Source organism: Homalodisca vitripennis, chromosome 6, assembly GCF_021130785.1.
Source record: "Homalodisca vitripennis isolate AUS2020 chromosome 6, UT_GWSS_2.1, whole genome shotgun sequence".
NCBI classification, from domain to species: domain Eukaryota; kingdom Metazoa; phylum Arthropoda; class Insecta; order Hemiptera; family Cicadellidae; genus Homalodisca; species Homalodisca vitripennis.
The window spans coordinates 112,445,819-112,469,322 of record NC_060212.1 but is presented as its reverse complement, the minus strand read 5'-3'; the positions used below and the strand labels follow the sequence as shown (position 1 = coordinate 112,469,322).

The 23,504-nt window shown below is 33.6% G+C and overlaps 1 protein-coding gene across 2 annotated transcripts in view; it reads left to right on the top strand.

Moving 5' to 3' along the window:
* LOC124364732 (coiled-coil and C2 domain-containing protein 1-like) overlaps positions 1 to 23,504 on the top strand; it is a 55,959-nt gene that overhangs the window by 1,706 nt on the left and 30,749 nt on the right. For both annotated transcript variants that reach the window (XM_046820433.1, XM_046820434.1), the window contains exons 2-7: positions 3,478 to 3,616; positions 4,134 to 4,249; positions 5,953 to 6,128; positions 8,625 to 8,812; positions 13,664 to 13,797; positions 18,007 to 18,201. In XM_046820433.1, the coding sequence (XP_046676389.1) occupies positions 3,478 to 3,616; positions 4,134 to 4,249; positions 5,953 to 6,128; positions 8,625 to 8,812; positions 13,664 to 13,797; positions 18,007 to 18,201 (948 nt within the window). The remainder of the gene's footprint in view (positions 1 to 3,477; positions 3,617 to 4,133; positions 4,250 to 5,952; positions 6,129 to 8,624; positions 8,813 to 13,663; positions 13,798 to 18,006; positions 18,202 to 23,504) is intronic.

The window sequence follows — 23,504 nt, the reverse complement described above, 5'->3', positions numbered from 1 at the left end:
TTCTTACTTTGATTATTGTCTTCTTTGGACAGCTGACGTGAATGTAGTATGGGTCAACCACATTGTTGTGAAACTGTAAACAAGTGCAGGGTTTTGTGTTTGAGGTTACGAATCTTTAAATAGTATTTGTGTAAATTGTATTTTATAGTGTTTTAGTGTTGTTATTATTGTTTTTTTTAGCTTTCTTAGGTTATAGTTTTAGTTGTTCAGTATGTGTGTAAACTTTAGAGACCGATCAAATGATCTTAGAGAGCTCGCAGGGCGGGATCTAGTGACGCCGAGTGAAAAATGAAACTTTGTATATATTGTACATGTACGTAAATAAGGTAAGATTAAAATGTATTATTTTATTTTATTTTTGTTTTATCTGTCATACTTATATAAGTATAAATGCTGTCATGAGATTATGTTTACCCACAAACAATAATATTTATTTAGAAATCTACGCATTTTTTAAAATAAGTAAATACGCACGCTTTTTCATACAAAGCCCTGTAACACATACGTTTTGAGTAAAAGTTAACAATAATTATATACTTTTGGAATCAGGACAAAATTTTGAATAAGTTATACATTTACAGTTTTGATTTAAAGCTTATTGCTAAGCAGTTACATAAGGGAATATTTACAAAAATAATGTCGAAAAACCATTTTTATTACATTTTGTAAAAGAAACAAAAATATGTTTCCATGGAAACACAATAAGATATTGTTATTATAATGCTCTCCATATAGTTGTGAATACATTCATATAATAATTTATATTTGGACTAACAGTTATTAAATGTGATACATTATAAGAAACGTCTGGCGAGACTGTTATAATAGAGCTGCCAGTACAGAGTGACACCATTGCCAGTTCTAGGGTTTAATTAGCTTTAAATACATTCTGAGTGAAGCAGGATAATGTTAGCTTTAACAGCACTGTAATATTGATATGAAGACTAGATGGGATTGTAAAGCTCTAAAATAATAGCAGTGCTGCTAAATGGCTTCTTCAAATTCTCACTTTAACAATGGGTTTGGCTATACAAAATTTGGTCACAGCAATAAATTTTACATCTTTTTTGTTATGGGTGTTTCAAGAGCATTTAGCAAAAATTATAATGAAAACGATTTCAAACTTACCATTATTTGACTTATGCAGAGTCTGTGAGAGCTATCCATTCTATTTCTCTTCTAAATTACACTATGATTTGTTGTTTATAAACTAGCTAAAATATTCTGTGGGAAATGAATATAAAATACTTAATGAATTAAAACACAATATTGAAAACCATATAAACTATATCTAAATTTATAAATTAATACTAAATTTACAAAGGAGAATGTAATAATGTTCACCAGTTAGAAAAAATTGAAATCCAAAACATACACTGTACTGCTAAATTAGCTCATCTTTATTTACACCAGTTTGAACATTGCTGAATTAGAATGAATAATAATATAATCGTGGATAGTAAAAAAGTGAAAAAATCAAAAACTATGTGAAATAAATTTTAGCCAAACAAACTCCAATATCCTGTATGTTGGTTAACACTAAGAAATGGGAAAAGGCGACAAAATGTTATCAGTTAACACTACGAGGGTTAAAATGCAAAATTTTACATTTTTCAGCCTTTGGATTTTTGAGTTACAAGCTGTTAAAAATCCACAAAAAGGCAGTTTTTGATCATGTCACAGTATTTTTTAATCACCATAGCTAAAAAAAACTATTAAAGGTAAAGAGCTCAAATTTGTGGCATTCTTTTTTTCCATTTGATATATCACGACTATGTCCTTTATATTTTGAATTCTCCCAAAAACATTTTTTGAAAAACAAAAAAATACGTCCACAAATAAAAACACACATACACGTTATTCACACTATAAATGACTACATATATATGCCAAATTTCAGAATTAGACATACATGGGTTCTTATTTAAAACAATATTTAGTTACTGGAGTACATACCAGTTTGGTGTGAACAGCCATTGCTATGTACAGTAAGTAAGGCACTGAGTTCTGAGTACTGAGCTGTCAGTTAGGTGTGAAATTATCTCCCTTTGGCAGTCAATGTTTTACTTCTAATTTGGATAATACTTCTAAATTTACGTATGGGTACATTTTTAGCTAGATTCTTGGTAGGTGTTAAATGCATTTTTAGATACAAGTTTTATTAATAATGTTTATTTTGACAATCTAACTAGTTTATATTTGAATTTAGCATTGCTGGACCACATCTTTTCAATATTACCTTTTTTAATTATTGAAAAGAGTGTATTCAATTTTACAGACAGGCTGGATTCTGAAAAGTAGAAAGTGATAGCCTGTCCTTTTTGAATAAGAATGTTGCTGAATTGGTGTAGGACATTTAAAATTCTAATGATGTTAGTAGAATGGTGTGGTGAAACAGATCATGTCACCATTAGAAATAAAGATAGAAAGTACAGGTACAAAGAGATTAGTTTTAGCAAATTTCAAAGAAATATATCTCTTATTTAAAAAAAAATTCCCAACAAAACTAATTAATTTTTCGAAGGTTTGTAAGCTTAGGTTCAAGGAGTACATCCTTCCTGGAAAAAGTAAAACACATAAAATTTGGCTGGAGCAAATATGACTGGAGCAAAAATGTAAAATTTTGTCCTGGATGATGAATATCTTTGACATCTGATCACTCCTTGTGTCTGGTCAAGATAATGTACTATCCACCTTTTAAGCACTGTTACATAAATGTGTGTAAAGAATATCCTAGTGTTAGTGAATTAAAAGATTTACTGTATAACAAATTCAATACTGAAATAATAGATGAAGGGACTTAAACAAATTTGAGTAACTGTAAATAGGAGTTCGATGAAAACAGTAGTAAAAAGCACCATTTTTGAAATTGAAGTTGAGTGGCAGTAATTTACATCTCATTTCAGTCAGGATAAATCTGTTTAATACATAATATCAGTTTACCAAGTAACACAACTGGTTCAGAATATATCACTTCTGGTTTTGTGACAGTAGCAAATGAAATTTCATAGAGGCTGGGATATAGACTATGAGACAAAAAATAACATGTATAAACATTTTACACTGAAAATTGTATTACATCACTGTTGTATTTCATCAAAATTGGTACATTTGACACCACTATACCGAGAGATGTATTAGAGGTGCCAGGAAACACTCTTGTAATTAATGTGAAGGGTTAAATTAATTTTATTTTATTGTTTGACATAAGAGAAACAAATATTATTTTTATTGACAGACAACTATGGGAAAGCTAAACCAATGTAATGTGGAATGATTCTAAGCTAGATTAAGTAGGTAACCTTGAACTTCATTGGAAAATATACCTGGAAACATAGTTTTACTTCTTTAATCTTTGTGTTAAAATTGTACCTACCTGTAAGCACCCTGCAAATCAACCTTTGGTCATGAATGATGAATTGTTATCAAGCATGAGGGTGAGGTAATTTTATAGTTAATAATTGTTATGTTTCACAGTATGGACTCTTTGACATACCTGACATGGACAATGTTGGTGGTGCAGACAACATGGATGATGATGATGACGACGATGAATTGGAAGCAGAACTGTTGGCCATTACTGGAGAATCAAGTGCTCCTCGAAAACCAAAAAAAGGTGAATAGCTCTAGGTTTACTACAACAATGTGTTACGTTATCCTATTACAAATAATAGAAAGTATATTAACACGTTTAGGACAACAACTTATTTCTGGATTTAAAAAAATTGCTGTCAAACTTTTTAACAATAAAGGCAAAAAACTGTAATAGTTTTCTTTAGATTAAATGTCTTAAGTATAAAGAGAAAAGGATGTAGGCTTCGCAATTTTGCAGAAAAATAATTATTTCAATACTCTTTTTAATATACCCAAGGGGTACCTAATTATTAATTTACCTTAAAAATTAAACGCTATCATGCACCTGATGGGGTTCATGATAGTCTTAAGGTATTTATGTAAGCCTGGGATCAAATTTAACAAACCATCAGGAGAGGCAAATAATAAAAAGGCAATAACAAAATGCATATCCATGTGTACTCCATCGGGCACACACAGGGTTAAGTCTTTACCTGATTGTTAAGGTAAATTTTGTTAAATATAGATGTTGTACTCTGAAGGTAACTTTGTGTTGGCAGCTCCAGCAGCAATAGGACTTCCTGCAGCAGACCTAGACCTCATGGTAGCTGCTAGCCTTCGAGATCTGCCTTCGGATGCAGAGCTCTCTGGCGATGATGACGACCCTGACCTTCTGGTAAAAGAGACATTTTATTCTTTCAACCTTAAAATCAGTATTATGATTAATGCTCTAAGCTTACATTTACTTTACATCTAAATATTTTTTAAAGACTATATGCCTTATTACATTACTATCACCTCGTTATTACAGTATAATTCAGGCAAAACCAATCACATCATTTGTAGGTATAAATATAGTTTTTCAAATAGTGTTGTTACAATCTTATTTTTAACAATAGGCCTGTTAAAGTCACATTCCACAGAAAACATCCGCTTTTATTCTTGTTAATAGCAGAGTATAGTAGAGCAATTTATAAGCTGGTTGGAGTAGCTATTTTTTTCAAGGACACAATTGTAAGCACTGAAATCATCTTAATAATTAGACTTATTTAAATATTTTGTATGTGGCAATTGTATTTATTGTTTCTAAGAATAGGCTCTTGTATGTTTTGGGAATATACTACAGATCATGTGGAGCAAACACATGGCGTGGAATAGATACACATGTATGTCACGACTGAGAGGAAGCTCATAATAAACGTCTTATACTTCTCTGAGGTATAAACATAGACAGGTTAAAGCCAGACATGAAAAATACTATTCTACAAGAAGATCTTACTTCACACAAAATTAGAAGACTTGCCTTGCCAGATACCCGCTTCACCCACAACTTATGAAAAACTAAAAGACACAATTCTAGCTTATGGGCAAAACAACCTCTTGGCACATTCTATTCAAGATTCTTAGTTTAATCAATTATTTAAAACTCTGACAGAAAAGGGTTCAAACATACTCAAAAGCTGCTTGGAGTCCAGTCCAGGCGTTACTGCAGAGAATGCATATCCCGAGCACAAGTCACCAGTACCAGAATCACAATCAGACATCACACCGGCACATGCGAAAGTAGGATACTAACATGAAAATTGGTGTCGGCTTTTTTTTTGGCACCGCCCGTATCATCTTAAACAATGTGACAACAAGGCGAAGGTCAGGAGGAGGAAGGGGCAAAGGCAAGTCGCTTCCAGCCCTATGCTTTGGTCCTAGACCTTAGTCATGGTGTGTGTACGAATTTTGTTGGTTGAGGTTTCTTTAATTGGTTTCTACCAATGTTTTTCCGTGTAGCCCAAGTGGTAACTAAAAATTAATTTACCTTAAAAATTAAGCAATGATGCACCCGGCAGAGTAATAGATAGTCTTATTTATTTAAGTGTGAGATTAAAATTAACAAACCATCAAGACAGGCAAACAATAAAAAAGCAATAATAAAACGCGTAGCAATGTGTACCCATCGGGCATAAGACGCGCTTTACAAATACCCGGCATGTATTTAATCGGGTTCAAAACAGCATATATGGTGAAAGATCGTGTGTACCCTATGGGGTACATGTCATCATGAACATGTAATTTGACCTGACTTAAGCAACCAAATACTGAAGTTCCTTCTGTAAAGTATATAATTAAATTACAACAAATAATTACAGTAAAGTATATAATTACTTACAACTAAGTCTGTCAATTTTTAGTTTATATTATGGTATGTAACTGTCCAGTTGCTTTAAACTACCACTATTAAACATTGCAAATCCTTTAGTCCTTTGCTCTAGTGGTATCAGTTTATCAATATTGTTGTGTAAAATAAAATAGGAACGAATGTTATTGTTTTCTTATGTTATAATGAAGATTCAGATGGAGTGTTTAAGATGTTGATTGGCTGTGTAGGAGGAGTTAAGTGCAATTACGGGAGAAGAGGATAGCAGAGTGGATGCTCCTCCTTCCTCTGCCACCCAGGGAGGAGCCTCACAAACCCAAGGTGTCTTATTAAGAGAGCGGCTGGCTATGTACCAGGAGGCTGAGGCCAACGCCAAGGCTACTGGGGAGTCTGCAAGAGCTCGCAGGTATTTAGATTTATCTGTCCCGAAGTAAAAATTGATGTAAGAGATAAAAAATATTATATTTTGATGTTACGCAAATAAATGTCTATGGTTAGTACAATTTTCAACAGTTTTCTTTAACAGCAAAAATAAAAAATATATGTGCGTGCGCTCGTGTGTGTGTGTGTGTGTGTGCGTGTGAGTGTGCGCGTGTGCGTGTGTGTGTGTGTACATAACGAAACTTTAATCATATTTGAAGTCATATTTTTCATACCCTGATGGATGACTGAAGTGTGCAATATATAAGTAAGGGTATGAATGTGGAACTATCAAACAGATGTTAACATATGGAATGAAATACAAAGAGCACAAAGAGAAGCGGCTTGATCTATGTATTATATTTCATATTTTACTGTATATGATAATTTTCATTCTGTTGCAACACTTTTTGTGTATTCGTACCCTATGTTACAGGAATCAGTTGACAAAGCTGCCCCCTTTTATTGTTCTTTATGCTCATCTGTAAGCATTTTTGCACCCATCCAGCACAAAATTTGTGGTAGTCTAGCTGTTGTGAAACAATTTCAAACAATAATTGTCCTTGAAACTTGTGGGAAACATAGTAAAGCTCAGTTATGGTGAAACAGCGGTTTTCACGAATCTTTTCATCAACTTTGGTGACCAGATCGTCAGTCACAATGTTCAGACGTCCGCTCTTCTCTTGAATGTTTGTTCTGCCATTTTTAAACCGAATGAACCACTTTCTGACAGATATTTCAGGCGTTATGTTGTTCTCGCACACTTCACACAGTTTCCCATAAATTTCTTTTTGTTTTAAGCTTTTTGCCAACAAAAAATTAATCAGACCGCACTTCACAAGTGGCGGGATTTTTGGTTGCAGTACACATTTCAAAATTGAATATAAAAGAAATGGGCAGCGTGGAGATGTTTCCGTAGTCACGGCTGGACTCTGACTGAGGTGCCGAGCTTGAGCACACCAATATATACGCAATTGGTGTGTGCCTAGCAGCGTCAGGTGGAAACGTTCCTTACTTACCCCTTGTACCTTACTGATGTATTCTTTTTTGAAAATTACTGAGACCAAATGTGTTGCTTTACATGCATTGAAGACCACTTAGTTTTCTCTGGCACCCAAATCTAATTTATGAGATATAATTTATGGTGTAACATTCTAGAAAAGTTTAAATAAGTTGCTTTTGCCACAAAAAGAGCTATGAAAGTTATGATGAGCTCAGCAGTAATGTTACTGTTGAATATATTTTTTTAGAGCTTACATTTTAATTACACTTATTGTTTGTGTAATTATGGAGCTAAAAATTATGTTAAACCCTTTACTAAGAGAAAGAGTACATGCTGTGGAATTTTACAGATTTCATTATTTTAAGTATTAAAATGAATTGTATATTATAACAAATTAATACTTATTATATACATTTGAAATGTCTTCAAGCTGATACAACCAAAATACCTGAGTCTTATAGGTAAGATTTATACTAGTTGTAGGTCAGTCTTTTGGATTTAGTATGTCACAATTTGCTAGTAAAGTTATGAAATCTTGCTGGGGGAAATAAATAAATCCAACAAAAAACACTAAAGACTGTGCTGTTTGTAGCAATAGAAAGGTGCCAGGAGGAAGAAAGGAAACACTTTACTATTGTAAAACCTGTTCAAAAAATCCTGGTCTTCATCCTGCAGAGTGTTTTGAACGATACCATACCGTGCCAAAATATAAAACTTATTAGTTTTAACTACCAAATTTTATATCTCTATACTATAAATTAGAAATAAAATAAAATTATTATACAATATAATAATGTAACTTATATACTTTATTGAATTCCAGTTTGCTAAAAATGGGTTTTTACTGAAAATATGCTAAAATAAATACGAGCTGAGGAGGCAGACTGGTGAAAAAAATCTGAGTGGAAAGGGTCAAGCTACAGTTCACGTACCTCTTACATTCAGAATCTGAAATCTGATGCTGTTGCAAGCAGTTGGCACTTAATCTTCATATTAAAGAAGCTTAATGAACCTCCGCGTCGCTTCAACATCCAGACTAAAATTTGTGTCTCAATTGTCCACCTGATGAGACAATGAGAGTGCCTCTTCACCTAGATTGTATTACTTTTTTAGTCTGGGTGTCTCTGATGTCGAAACGATGTGGGGGGATTCATTTTGAGCTTCTTCGATCTTCATCGCCGACTGTTTTTGGATCCCTTCAGATGAACATGACTCCAGATTTCAGGTGTCATGTTTGCAACAGCATCAGATTTCAGATGCTAAACTAAAAAGATTTAGTGACTAAAAAAATAAATTATACATCAGATTTAACAATAAAAAAAGAATCTACTTTTATAATTATATTTTAAAGTTTCTATAATTTTTTTGCTCTGTTGTACTCTTAATCTTATTACACATTTTCACGTCTTACATGCCACTCGATCATTAATCATTGTTTCATTGATTAAAATGTACAAATAGTAAATTGTTTGTTATTAGGCTTGCAAGGGGTATCAAGACACTGAACGAGCTACTAAAACAGGCTGCCACCGGCCAATCTGTCAGTGAGGAAGATATTCCCCCTCCAGTTGCAGTGAAGAAGTTGGAGCCCAAGCCTGTGACTTCGGACACACCACCATCTCTAGTCGAGCCACAACCTGTTCCTCCGGTTGAGCGACAACCTTCTGGTAGTACGAATTTTTTTTACGAATATGCTATGTTCATATATACATTCAACCCCCAATTATCCTCCTCAGTGTGGGTGGAAGGTAGGTCGGAAATCAGAAAGTTAAATATTCCACACTTCAAATTGAGCTGGTACATGTTAAAGTAATTTTAATGGGAACACATTGCCACTCCTGTCTACAAAGCACCAAGACAGCAACACAAAACTATTGAACGAGTTGCCATCTGAACATTTGCAGGTGATATAGCGAGCAAGTGTAAATTATGTGTATTATACTTAACTCTTGTGCAATTACAGTTCATATACGAGGGCTGCTATTTATATTTGTGGCCTAAGAATGAAAACACAAGCATTTAAAGACAAAATCTATTTTATTGTTTTTCAAAATATTCTCCATGAAGATCAATACACTTTACCATGCGTTGGAACCAATTTTCAAAGCACTTTTTCCACTCCGATTTAGGTACTTCTAAAACATGGGTTTTGAATACAGAAACTGCTTCTTCAGGTGTAGAAAACCGTTGTCCACGTAGTTTTTTCTTGATGTTCGAAAACAAAAAGAAGTCATTAGGTGCCAAATCAGGGCTGTACGGCGGATGACCCATCAATTCAATGTTTTGCCTTGTCAAAAACTCCATTGTTTCAGCCGATCGGTGGCAGCTCGCATTGTCGTGATGCAGAATGATGCGTCTTTTCTTTGACTTTTCCCGAAGTTTCTCAAAGACTTCTGGCAAACAAATAGTGGTGTACCATTCCGAATTAACCGTCTTACGTTGCTCTAATGCCACAGTCGCCACATGACCGCTTATGCCGAAGAAACAGGCAACCATTTGCTTTGATGTGATTCTTCCATGAACAACTTTGGTTGGATTTGGCTCTTCTTGAAAGACCCTTACGGTAGATTGCTGTTTTGTTTCAGGATCATATGAGTATATCCATGATTCGTCACCTGTGCAGATATTATAAACTGCTTTTGATGCACCTTGAGCGAATTTCTGCAACATTTTCTTGCACCAATCAACACGAGCATCCTTTTGCGCGTTTGTCAGGTTATGCGGTATCCAACATGAACAAACCTTTTTCACATGCAAATGTTCATGCAAGATCTTATTGATGCTTGTCATACTAATGCCTAAAGAAGCCTCAATCTCGCGATATGTTACATGACGATCATGTTTTATCAGGTCATGCACAGCATCGACGTTTTCTGGCACAACAACCGTTGTTGGACGACCTTCACGGGATTCGTCCTTGAGTGATTGTCGGCCACGATTGAATTCGTTATACCAGTTTTTAATGGTGCTGTAAGAAGGTGCTTCATTACCATATAAGGAATTAAGTTCATCTAAGCACTGTTGTCGTGTCAGGCCACGTCGAAAGTTATGAAAAATTATTGCACGAAAATGTTCACGAGTTAATTCCATTTTCTCCTAAGATCACTTTTTCAACGTGCTATCACTAACACTAACAACAATAAAATGACAAAATGTTTTCGTCGAGGTTATGTTTAACAATGCGAAGGTTGCACTGGAAACATCAGCTGGTGCCTAGCAGCAATCAGTGTTGCCAAGGCCAGAAATATAAATAGCAGCCCTCGTATTAAACAATGCATATGGATGTAGGTGTGGTAAAACACTTACAATTAAATTGAGTATTTCAGTACAATATTTATAGCAATATTGTTCCAGTAATCATAAATTACAAATATTGAATTATAGAATTTAATATTAGAGTACGCTGGAAAAAACAATATAGTTAGTTTAAAAAATAAAAACAAATAACTATATTTGGTCAATTAAATCGTTCATTTTTATTTGTCAGGGCAAGTACATCACAATGAGTCTGGTAAAGCACTGTATAACACTTACTCACTCTATCCTAGTTTATATAATATCCGTGTAATTCCATTTCAGTTTAACCAGGCTATCTAAAAATCACGTCAGATCTTGTGAAAATTGGCTTATCTGTTTTATCCAATAAAGATTTTTACATGCCAAATTTAAATATTCTACCTATTTTCAATTCCAAGTTTTAACTTTACACTTCAATTAAAATAAATCAAAATGTTCGCTATTATCATATAGTTAGTTATATGGTGCACAAATATCAGTTGGTTGAGATTGATCTTTATTTCCTTATATCATAGCAATGAAGATGTACTATAACTTGAAATGCAGCTCTCATTCTGCACACAGTCGTTTTATTTCTTAAATTCAGGGAGGCCTCAACCGGGAATAAGCTAGAAATTTTTCTGACAACCGGGAAAATTACAAAAACAATTTTTCCGTCTCCAAGAACTTATAAAATCAAGACATAATTCGACAGCTTCATGAATCAACAATTTATTAATCTCGAAACATTGTATTATATGCGGCGTGAATTGTGAAATTGTGAATGAATGTTGATATTTTTTATGTCTATATTTGTCAACGCCATCCTGTCTGTTGGTTCTATGCGTTGACGTTTGATGTTAGCTGCTCAGCTGAAAATGGGTGATTGCTAATTTTTATTTTAAGTATATATCGTAATGTTTGTTGTTGTACATAAATAGATTCTCTATAAATGTAAATATATCCATACATTTTTACGAACATGGAATATATTCTGGAAGCTCATTTTATAATCTACTATTTCTATAATATAAAAGGAGAATCTCTGCTAATTAATTTGAAGTAGCGTGGTATTCCTAGACTTGGTCATCATCCCTCCCCCAAAAAAAAGGATAAATTAAGTAGAGTTCAGATGAAAGTATTTGATGAAGTATCGGAGGACCGACCTTGTGTACCGGCAAAATCGTTGTCTCAAACCTTAAGTTCATCCACCGCATACCTCTGACCCGCAATGCTGGACTGCAGTCTGCCCCACGGTAGCACTGTGTTGGCATTTATTTGTTATCTTTGTTTATTCTGTATTGGATATACGTATTTTCTAATATCACAGGAAGGAAAGTTATTAGGTATACACAATGTTTTGTCAACACACCGAAAGACACAGAGATAAAATCTAAGGAGCTTAAAATAGGTGATAGCAATAAATCGTCACAGAATTTCTCATATATCGCAAGTGACAAAATGCTAGAGCACCGCAGCTTTGTGGCATTTCTTGCAAATGAATAAATGATTTTATTCCTTCCAAAAACAACAAAGTTAATATGAAAAAAATAACATCTTGGAAATACAGCTAATGGTGATAAATTGTCACCGTTGAACTCAGTGTAAGGGTTAAATGCAGTATTACAGTTGCTTATTTGGTTTGAAAATAGACTAGAGAATGGGAAGTTTTCGACCGGGAAAACCGGGAATTGGAACTGAGGTTTTGAGTGGCCACCCTGAAATTGTAAAGATATAGTATGTCTCAAATTCCTCCTAAGTGTGTAATTTCTTACCCTTTGAATTTGTATGTGACACTTGAATTCATCATTAATGATACTGTCCATTGAGTTTAGTGCAAATGCGGATCTTTGTTTGCATTTTAATTAGTCAGGTTTACATTCTGTGTAATGTAATTTGAACGTACACCCTGTTTGACAATCTGATCACAAGGACAGTAAGACCGTTTAATCTTATGTACTGCTGTTATTTCAGCCTTTTGTGTCAGTGAAAGGAGATTCTGAGTTCAGTTGGAGGTTACAAATATCAATTCAAGCCTTTGTTTCTTTAACCTGTTGGATCCCGTAGCCGCACAGTTGCGACTGAGGCAAGTGTGCAGTCGTGGCCCGTTGCCGCACTGTTGCGGCCGCGCGCAGAGCGTTTTATTTTTGCGTTTTCTTCAACTCAATTCGCTAAATTAAATGACGTTCAATATACCGGGTTACTCGGGAGAACACTGGCTTTCTCGTGAGGTATATTTTGTTTCGCGCTACGATACTTGGCAGCCTGTTTTTACTCTAAACGTCGAGGCGTTTCAGCCGGTTGCTGTTGTTTGTACACAATAATTATGGCTTCGCGTAAGCATGAGTTGTTTGATCAAGATATTAATGAATTATTGGGCAGTGAGTTTAGTGAACTATCTGATAGTGACGACGAAAGTGATGTGGATATTTTCAGTCGTGTAAGAAGTGGTGATTTTATTTTTAGTGAACTAGTTCGTGATGCAGACTTCAACCACGATTTAGGTTATCTCGATGAACCAGTACCAGGACCATCAGGTGATACTGTTTATTCTAATAATCGTCCAAATAAGCCTACTTTGGATAGTGTTGACTTGGTAATAAACGAGGTAGTTCAAAATTATAATCCCAGAAATGACTTTACTGGTAATGAAGGAACTGAATGTAGGCCTAACCCCAAACGTAGAAAGCTACCTCCAATTACCTATCCCTGGGTGAATGATACCAACTTTATTCAGCACATATTTCCATTTGAAAGCTCAAAATCTGGAATAAATGCTGATTCTGGAATAAGTAAGGAATCTACAAACCTAGATTTTTTCCTAGTTTGTTTATCCTAGTCTTATTGATTTATAAAAAATAAACTTACACTTGGAATCAAAATATATATATATATATATATATATATATATATATATATATATATATAAATTTAAATATGTATATTTGAATTTAGAAATATCAATAATATGAAATAAATAAACATAAAAATAAAACTTATGAGTATATGATTATGCAGATGCAAAAAATAACTATAATGCAAAGTAGTAACCAAGTGCCAGAAAAAACCCGGGCCAGCAGATGCCCCTGTGCTGCCATAACCCGGGACTCAACAGGTTAATTCTCTATGAAGGCCATATTGTTCTATTCCACGTGAATATATTTTTCTCAATATTATCCTAGCATTTCTCTTTAATTTTATTTTCGTGTGTCATACAATGAAGTGGCCCGCCATTGTTGTAGAGCCAGCTGCAGCTCCGGTCAGACCTGCCCCGCCACCCCCCATCCCTCCCCGTGGGGCTCACACTGGAGTACCTCTGCCAGGCTTGACTAGTCAGATATCTCTTCCAGAGACACCAACGTCCCCACCTCCTCAGGTAATCTATTCATACCAGTCTGATTTAATTATTTTTATTCCGCAATTCCAAACATATGTGTACACTGTTTTTGTGCTCTGCAGAATCAGTGGTACCAAATTTAAAAAGGTTTTTTATATCTTTGTTACAGTTTTGTTTTGAAAAGTTAATAGTTCATATTATTTTAGGTTTGTTTATAAAAGATTAATAAATAACTATAGGAGTTTATACCACATATGTACACACACACACACACAGGAATCCATACAAGAAGAAGAACATACATCCTTACAATTTTGATAACTAACAATAAACATATATAAATTAATAGATTTTAAAATTAAGAAAAACTAGCAACCTATTTTAGAGTTAAAATTAACATAAAACAAATTATTATACATATAAGATAGAAATACATAAATTGTAAAATTGAATCATCAGAGAAAATAAAGTAATTTCTTTAGACCAAATACCACAGAATACATTAAAGCTTAACCCATTGGCCTTGTATCACGGAACGGTTCCGTGACAGCTAGTCTGGGCTCAAAATTTATATCACAGAACCGTTCCGTGACAAGTACAGCGCCATCTAAATAATTTTTTTAAACTCCTTTTTCAACCAAATGTTAGTATAAATTAGACTAATATTGTTGTAACACATAAGAAAAACTGCAATACTACAATTAATTGAAATTTAAATGAATAATAAGTTACTATTAATAAGAATATTAGTGTACTACAAGAGAAAAAAATCAATATTCTTGGAATTTTCAGTATTTAGAAAAAACATTTATTCTGACAAACTATGCATATATATACAAATATTCTAGTATTGCTAGGTAGAGAAATGCATTTCAAATAAAATAAAAGCAACAATGGGGTATTTTATTTTATATTATTTGAGTAAAAAAACATTTTTTATTTAAAAACTTCCAAAACTTTTTTAGTTTGTACAGCATTATTATTTTTAAATTATGACCAAATATATCACTATCTATTTGTTATTAAAGCCCATTTCATGTTAATCCAAAAAGATATAAAATATAACCAAATAACTTGAAAAATACATTTTTTATAAACATATAACAAAACTCAAACGTTTTTAGCATTTTTAATAGGATAGCTCCAGTTGAGCTGATAGTAAAAATATGTATAAGCCAATGGGTTAATATCAAGGAGATTGTTATGCAAAGTAAGTTTACAACACCTGGAGTTATAAAATGAACTTAGATCAGCTGGTGACTACAATAATGGAAATTTATTCTTTTGAATGATGGCTTAATAGGAGACTGAGAAGAAGCTAAGTAGGGACCCGTCACCAAACAACATAGCAGAAAGTTTAGTTGGTAAGCTACCCGAAACTAATGATCCAGTAATGCGTACGTCAATTGAAATGAGTCGAAAACAAGATGAGATCGGACGAAAAAAGATGAGGCCGGACGAAAACAAGATGATGTTGGACGAAAATAAGATGAGTACTTGAATTTGTACTTATTTTTTATTGATTGGCATTTCCAACACAGGAAATTTGCAATTTACTGTAAACACAAAAAGTAAATTAATACAGTAGCTGTATCATGTATATTGTACTTATTTGCATGTTTGCACAAACACTCTGTTATTTTTGAAAAATAAAATTTGCTTGGTCAATTTTCTCATTGAAATTAGCATTTAATGCAGTAACAAAATATATGACTAAAAGATTTTAAATTATTAACTTATAATATTTTGTTTCCAATCCTTTTTGAGTTTGAGGTGGTACACAAAATTGAAATCTTCCTTGTGGAAGATTTTTATAAGCATATTACAACTCTCAGCAAATAAAAGAGTTAATAAATGAAATTAAAAGCTCTAGTTCCAATATTGAATTACACAATTATCACGCAAAATTATTAAATATTTTTTTAAATATATTGTGTAAACTTTCTGTTTAACCTTAGTAATGGGAGTTATATTACTTTTACTTACCCTGTAGCTGTTCAGTTTTGTTGGAGTTTAATTATTTGCCTCACGTTGGTGATGCCATATGACGTGGATCGGGATATGTTGCATTAGGTTATGGTGAATAGTCTTTCGTTTAAAGTTTGTTATTGACAATGGAAGGTTTGAAAAGATAACAGGATTTCACATGTTTGCCACTGTTATATGTTACAAAAGGTATAACACAATGTTTCGAGGATTAGAGTCTATCCTCTTAGTCAGGTGGGGGAGGTATTAGTACATACGACAGAAAGAAGAAAAGGGTTCAAACATACCCAAAAGCTGCTTGGAGTCCAGTCCAGACGTTGTCACTGCGCAGGATGCAAGTCTCGATCACAGTTTGTAAGTACGAGAATTACAATCACACATCATCATACCTGCACAGGCTACAGTGGGATACTAACAAGAATGTTGATGTCGGCTCTTTCATCAACACAGCATAGAATTGAATATCATCTGAAACAATAGGACAGGAAGGCGATGGTCAGGGGGGTAAAGGTAAAAGTAAGCCGCTTCTGGCTCTATGTTATGGTCCTAGACCTTAATGTCATCCTGTTCTATCCTTAAAACGTTATGTTCTACCTTTTGTTACATATAACATTGGCAAATGTCCGAAATCCTGTTATCCTTTCAGTCCCTCGTTGTTGGTGCGATATATCGTAGATTCGATGTCGTGAATTAGGTTAGAGTTCACTGTAGGTCACCGTATGTAGTGGTTCAGGATATGTTCTATGAAGAATCACATTGTGGTGTTATACGTGCAGTCGCAATGTGTGTTTAGTGAATAACCCCCAAGTGATGTTGTGAAGAGAGTTCAATAAATGTCTAGCTCAGTCCAAATAACATAATATATTCTCCACTTTTGATGTATTTCAGGTTAAAAGTTTTCTTAGATTTCATTTGTATATAATTTATATACATACTGTACGTAAATTCTATGCACCAGTTTAATTCACTTGAAACATGTGCTCATTTATAAGCCAAGCAACACACATATTTTACATTATCTAACAAAATAGTTCAAACAAAATAGAATTGAATATTAACCTGTCTACACAATTCATAATTTCAAGTTATCATTTTACCAATTCATTAATCAATTTTATGAAACATGTGCTCCTTCCTAAGAGGACTAACACATGTCGTTTCACTCCAGTAGTTAAAGACATGAAGAGGCCGGGCCATGTGCTCTAGTGATCGGGTGAACACACCAGAAGTTGTGAGTTTTGACCCTCCGACCTAAACTCCTACATTTTACTTTTTATGTTTGGTAATATCACTTATAGATTATATATCTTTAGTAGCTATTGTAATTAAATAATTAGAATTCATCGCAATGTAAAGTTGGCTTATCTTTTTCTTTACTAATTATTTTAATCTTACTAGTAATCAGATGTTTGTAATAGACGATTCCACTTCCGCCTACCGATCTTGCTGCGAAATATTTGAAAATTAAATCGGAATTAAATTGATCTGTTACAATCTCACGTACGGGTTTAAAGAGTTATAAAATGCATTTACACAAAATGGGTGGAACCATGGTTTGAAAATGTTTTTCATCTTAGAATTTTGAAAATCTTAGCAAACATTTGCTAAATGTTATACAGCTTTTGGAAATAATTAGGTTTATTTAGTAATATATTATAAAAGTAAAAGGGTTTATAACTGAAAATTCAAAGCTGCGCACAAGTAGAGGTAATCCGTGTTAGTGCCAGTTAGTGTTAGTGTTAGTGCCTACCATGAGGCCTATTTTACTACAAGACTTATTATTGCAAGCCTGACCGTATGGGCAGTTATTGTACCTTGCGGCATTGCCACATTGTCATATCAGCTGATTCTCAGCATTTGATGTGACAACTTCTCACTTCATTCCATTGTTTAAATCCATTTTGTTCTTCAGCATTAGATTATTCTGCATTTTTTATGTTACTATTATTATTTTTGCTCATGTTCTGTGTCTAAGTGAAAACACGTGTCAATTTAAATCGTGATTGCAAAGGATGCAGGAAAATATATGAGCAGTAACGATCGCTCGATTATTGAATTCAATCAATTATCCAATCTTTAGTTAATTATAAAAAGGAATTGAACATTATTAGCAATTTGGATCGAACACAAGCTATGCTCTATCTTTGATCAATCAAATGTGAGTTATTTAACAGAAATCCTGCATATTTAAGCCCGATGTAAAACGCATGGCTTGGCTTGAACTAAAAATCATGCACTAAAGCCAAAACTGTGTATGTTAAGGTTTCGTCAGATGAGCCCAGTCCTACCAGTCCTGTTTCTGATGAGGTGCCCAGTTCACCTAAGAAGATTTGCCCAGCGCCATCAAACACCATGGTACTGCTGGTGGGTCGCAGAGATGAGTACAAACGTGCAGCTCTGGTCGCCAAGAAAGCAGGAGATACCAGCACTGCTATCAGCTACATAAAAATTGCTAAGGTAACGGAGATTACTACTTGGTCAGGTTTTTAACCCTTGAACTGGCACATTGTTTTGCCCTAACTGGTGGCTAATTTTGCGTAATTTGCATACATTTCTATAAGATTCCAAAAATATATTTTTTTTACTGTTTTTACACCTATATTTGGTGTTATTTTGTTCACAATGAACTAGAGAACAATGTGATGTATAATCCAAATCATAGAATAAATACTTTTTTTGTGAGTAAAAATTGAAAATTCCACTTTTAATAAAATTGGGTAGGTTTACCTGGGGAATATAGTTGTGTTAGTAAATTTAAAATTCCAAAATCGCCAAAAGAACACAATTTTATTCTAGTTTATCAAAATGTATAGTTATATATGGTTTATTTTATAAATAAACTAGCACTTACCAGTGGCGCCGCCCGCGATTGCTATGCAACATTCCATGTATGGTATTTTTATTGAATGGCTTCGACGATTTTAGAAACAGTTGAACTATTTTAGACCTATGTAGAGGATCTCTAGTCTAAGTTTACAACTGTCCTAATGTAAGCACTTGTGATGTAATACGATAGGGTCCTATGATATTTTAAAATTGAATTAGTCATACATCAGGTACCCATTTGTCAGTGTTTATGATTAAGAGGATCAGAGGTTAAACAAAATTGCAAGTAATTCTTATTTCAGGTTTTCCGCTTGTAGTTCAAATTCACTTTATTTCCAACGCGAAATTGGAGTTTTCTATTTTTCCCCATATCAGAGAATGAAACAAGTTTTGTAAGTTATGTTATTATGAGGATGCCCAAAAAATAATTAACATTTCATGAGATGCAGAATTCCCACCAAGGTGAATGCCTCCTTATCAGTTAGCTCTAATAAGTCCAAGCAGTTTCATTCCTGGTTCAATTTTACTTACAGCTGTAGATAATACTGACTGCTGTCGGCAGATACAAGACAGGTGGTAATAACATTTATTCTCAATAACATTGTTATGAAATATGGAATTGTAATGGTCACTCTATGGAGTGACTTAACCCTTTTAGTGCCGCTGGCATTTTCCCAAGTAATAATAGTGCCGGGCTGTTTTTAGCATATTTGTAACCTTTTGGGAAAATAGCTGTTTTAAAATAACTATCCAACAGATTTTCATAATTTTGTTGCTGTTTTTTTTCTAATGAATTGAATATGAGAAATATCGTTACAAACAAAATTTGCTTCATAAAAATTGTAGTTTTCACAAAACATTTTTATTTACTTTTTTATAAAATGTTAAGTTTGAACCTAATTTGAGTGTACACAAATTTAAGATTTTTTTTCCTTTATACCATGATAAATGCCATACATTCTAAATAAAACCCATGTATAATATATGATCCTATAATAAAAACAAATGTCATTATATTTATAAACAAAATGCTGATATTTTGTAAATTGCACTTTATTTGTCAGAGTTTAGACATTACATAGTAATAGTGTAGTTTTCACAATACGAGGTGTGTCCAAAAAGTATCCGACCTTGACGTCTGTCATGAACTGACGTTACTCGGCGGCAACGGCAATCTGGTCCCCTTCAAAGTACTCCCCTCCACAAGCCACTACCTTATTCCAACACTCCTTAAATTCATTTTGCGGAATGGCTAACAGGTCCTTCGTCGCATTTTGTTTTATTTGTTCAACATCGTCAAATCATTTTCCTTTCAAAGGAATTTTTAATTTCGGAAATAGCCAGAAGTCACAAGGAGCTATGTCAGAACTGTAGGGAGGCTGTCGTAGTTGGTTGATGTTGTGTTTGACCAAAAAACGCTGAATAAGATTTGAGGAATGAGCTGGCGCTTTGTCGTGGTGCAGGATCCAGTCATGGCTTGTCCAAAGTTCAGGTCGTTTCCTTCGCACTGCATCTCGTAGCCGCCTTAGGACCTCAAGATAATACTCCTTATTCACTGTCTGGCCTCTTGGAGCATATTCGTGATGAACAATGCCATCCTGGTAAAAAAAAAAAACTGTCAGCATTGTCTTGACATTGCTTCGACTTTATCTTGCTTTTTTCAGCCGTTGCTCTTCGCGAGTTTTCCACTGTGAAGATTGAGCCTTTGTTTCAGGGTCACAGCCATAAACCCATGACTCATCACCAGTAATAACTTTTTAAATAGCCCTGGGTCACTTTTTATCAAATCCAGATTGTCCTGTGCGATTTCAAGTCGACAGTTGTTTTGGTCTTCTGTCAGCAGCCAAGGAACAAATTTTGCCGAAACACGGTTCATTTTTAAATCTTCGTGTAAAATGTTACAAACTAACGATTTTGGTATTCCTAAATCCTCTTCCAGCTCTCGGACAGTCAATCGACGGTTTTCATTTATTGCTGCACGAACACGTTCAACATTTTCAGTGTTTCTGGCCATTGAAGGCCTGCCAGATCGGTCATCACTCTCCACAGGGGGGGGGGGGATAGACCCACAGTGATTACACTTTAAAGTTTGCTCCTGTGTTTTAGTTAAAATTTATGTGGTTTTTTTAAGAAAGTATATAAGTTTTTTACACCAATCTGTGAAGAAAGTCAGCTTGGTTTGGTATCAGGTGACATTTTTAACAAAAATAATAACAGTGGAGAAGTTATCATAGAAAACTATTTTAATTTTCCAATAAGAACAAGATTATTGCTTAGAGATAAGGGGGATCTTTATCAGCGATATTGATAAGGAGGACCTGGCTGGCAGGAATCTTGACCTTTGTACTGCTGTGAGTTATGGACAACTAGATCATCCTTATCTCTCAACTGTCAAGCTCTCTGTTGCTTGATTGTAAATAAGCAGACTAATAATAAGTGTGTTTCATGAGTAAATAATATTAAAATTTTTAAAACTATTATTATTGTTTAAAATTTTATTATTGTTATTATTTTTATATTTATTGTGACTTTATTCATACTAATATTTGTTTAACTAAATACATTATTCCTATAGACTTGTCATTTGCCACTTATACACAACTAGAGAGTTTTTATTTTTTATCAATACAATGAAAAGGAAAATAGTAAAACATCCCTGTGGAATATGTATGAAAAACATTACAAAAACGTCTCCATCTATTCTTTGTCGTGGTAGCTGTTCATTGTGGCATCACATAAAATGTATTGGTGTGAATAATTATGAACTCAATAAAATAAGTGAACACAAATCAGAATGGATTTGTGAAGTTTGCTCGTCTAACTCAAATATTCAAAATGGACAACACGGTTTTAGTACTATTGCATCCCTAGAAGAAGATGACCTTAAAATAAATAATGAAATGAACAAAACTCTAACAGAATCAATAGAAAGTCTTAATTTAGTAATAAATACAATAAATAAGGATTTAGTTGACGCTAATGTTGAAATAAAAAGGTTATTAAATGAAAATTCATATCTTCAATCACTAATACTCCAAAGAGAAGAAGAGATAATAAAATTGCAAAAAAGTGAACATAAATCTATGGAATATTTTAAGACATCTTCCCCATCAGTTAAAGAATCTTCCAAAACACAGAAAAAGACAACTAAAAAAAAAATTCTGCCACCTAGTTTTTCAATTTCCCTTAATAATAGCTTCCAACCTCTGGAGTGTGTTGAAAATATCCACTCTATCGACAATTTAAAAGCCCCCATTTCAATATCACTTACTGGACCTTCTAAAACTCGACACAGAACTAAAAGTAAAATTCAAAATAACAAGGTGATGAAGACACAAAAAGTTGATCAAAATAAAATGGAGAAAAGAGTAATGTTGGTGGCGGACAGTCATGGAAGATTTTTGGGACATATTTTACAAAATAAACTTGGTTGTGAATACAAGGTAACAGTAGTGAGTAGTTCTGGAGCACCATTTAATTATGTTGCAAAAAATCTCCTAGAACTGACAGAAGATTTCACTTTCAATGACCAGGCTATATTTTTGGCTGGAACTAACAACATTGATGACATTGGTAATTCATCCAACAAACCCAATAGTTTTGATTATGAAATCTTCAGTAAAGTTACACAGATTACAAATTTAAGTTTAATAAGCATCCCTTTTAGGTTTGATAAACCATTTCTGAACGATGCAATCAGGAAAATAAACAATAACCTTAAACTTATTTCAGACGGTTTAAATGCGGGTTCTTTTATTGATTTAAGATCAATGCAGAGACATCATTACGAAACATGGACTCCATTTTAATTTATCAGGAAAACACCATCTTGCACATATAATAACCGAACATCTGAAAAAGACTGATATTAAAAAAACGTCAGATGAACAGACATTTGTAGATCCTATTAGTGCAAGTCAGAATGCCAGCAGTACTACTCATCAAAGTCTAGACCAAACAACAGACATTGTGGGTGAGCCAAAAGTTCTGTTTGCGGCAACGGATGATCTCTCAGCTGATATTTTAATTCATAATCAAACACTGTCGGCCTCTTTGACATCTCTTGAAGATTTTCCCCCTCTTCCACCACCAGCTTTGATTAATCATAATGTTGTTCCCCTCTGCAAACAAAATCCACAATTACCTATATGCTCCTCCCAGTTTGATGTAGCTAGTGAAAAAGTTACGAGTGTCTCAGAAAATTGTAACAAAGGTTCAACAATTTTTTTAGACTAATGCAAGTAAATGTATGTTGTTTAAGAAACAAAATATTGCAGTTAGAAAGTATATGTAAAGAAAAAAATATAAACTTAATTTATATATCAGAACACTGGCTGAAACAAAATCAAGTAGATCTATTTGTACCAGAGAATTTTACTCCAGCCAGCGTAATCTGTAGAAAAACTAGGAAAAATGGTGCAGTTGGTATTTATGTTAAAAATACAATACAATTTTCTGTTGTTGATGTATCTAAATTTAATTTTGAGTTAGATTTTGAAATATGTTGTATAAAATTAATACAAGAAAATATTTTGATTGTGAGCATTTATAGATCTCCAAATGGAGATATTAACAAATTTTTTAACTGTTTTGAGCATGCTGTCAAAAGGTTACTAATTAATAACCAGAGGGTACTCATAGCTGGGGATTTTAATATTGAAATGGGTAATAGTGATAATGGTAATTTGGATTTTTCTAAATTTAGTAACATTCTCAGATCATTTAATCTTTTTATTACAAATAATCAACCTACACGTTTTAATTCCTGCATTGACAATATTATTGTTAATTTTAATAAAAGGCTATTTACTACTACACTTGGTGAACATTGTCTTGCAGACCATGTACCCCTTTTTAAAAAAATGTTTTCCACAAAGCACTTACAGAACAATCAAAACATGTTGCAAGCTAGTAATGGTTTTATTAGAAGGCAC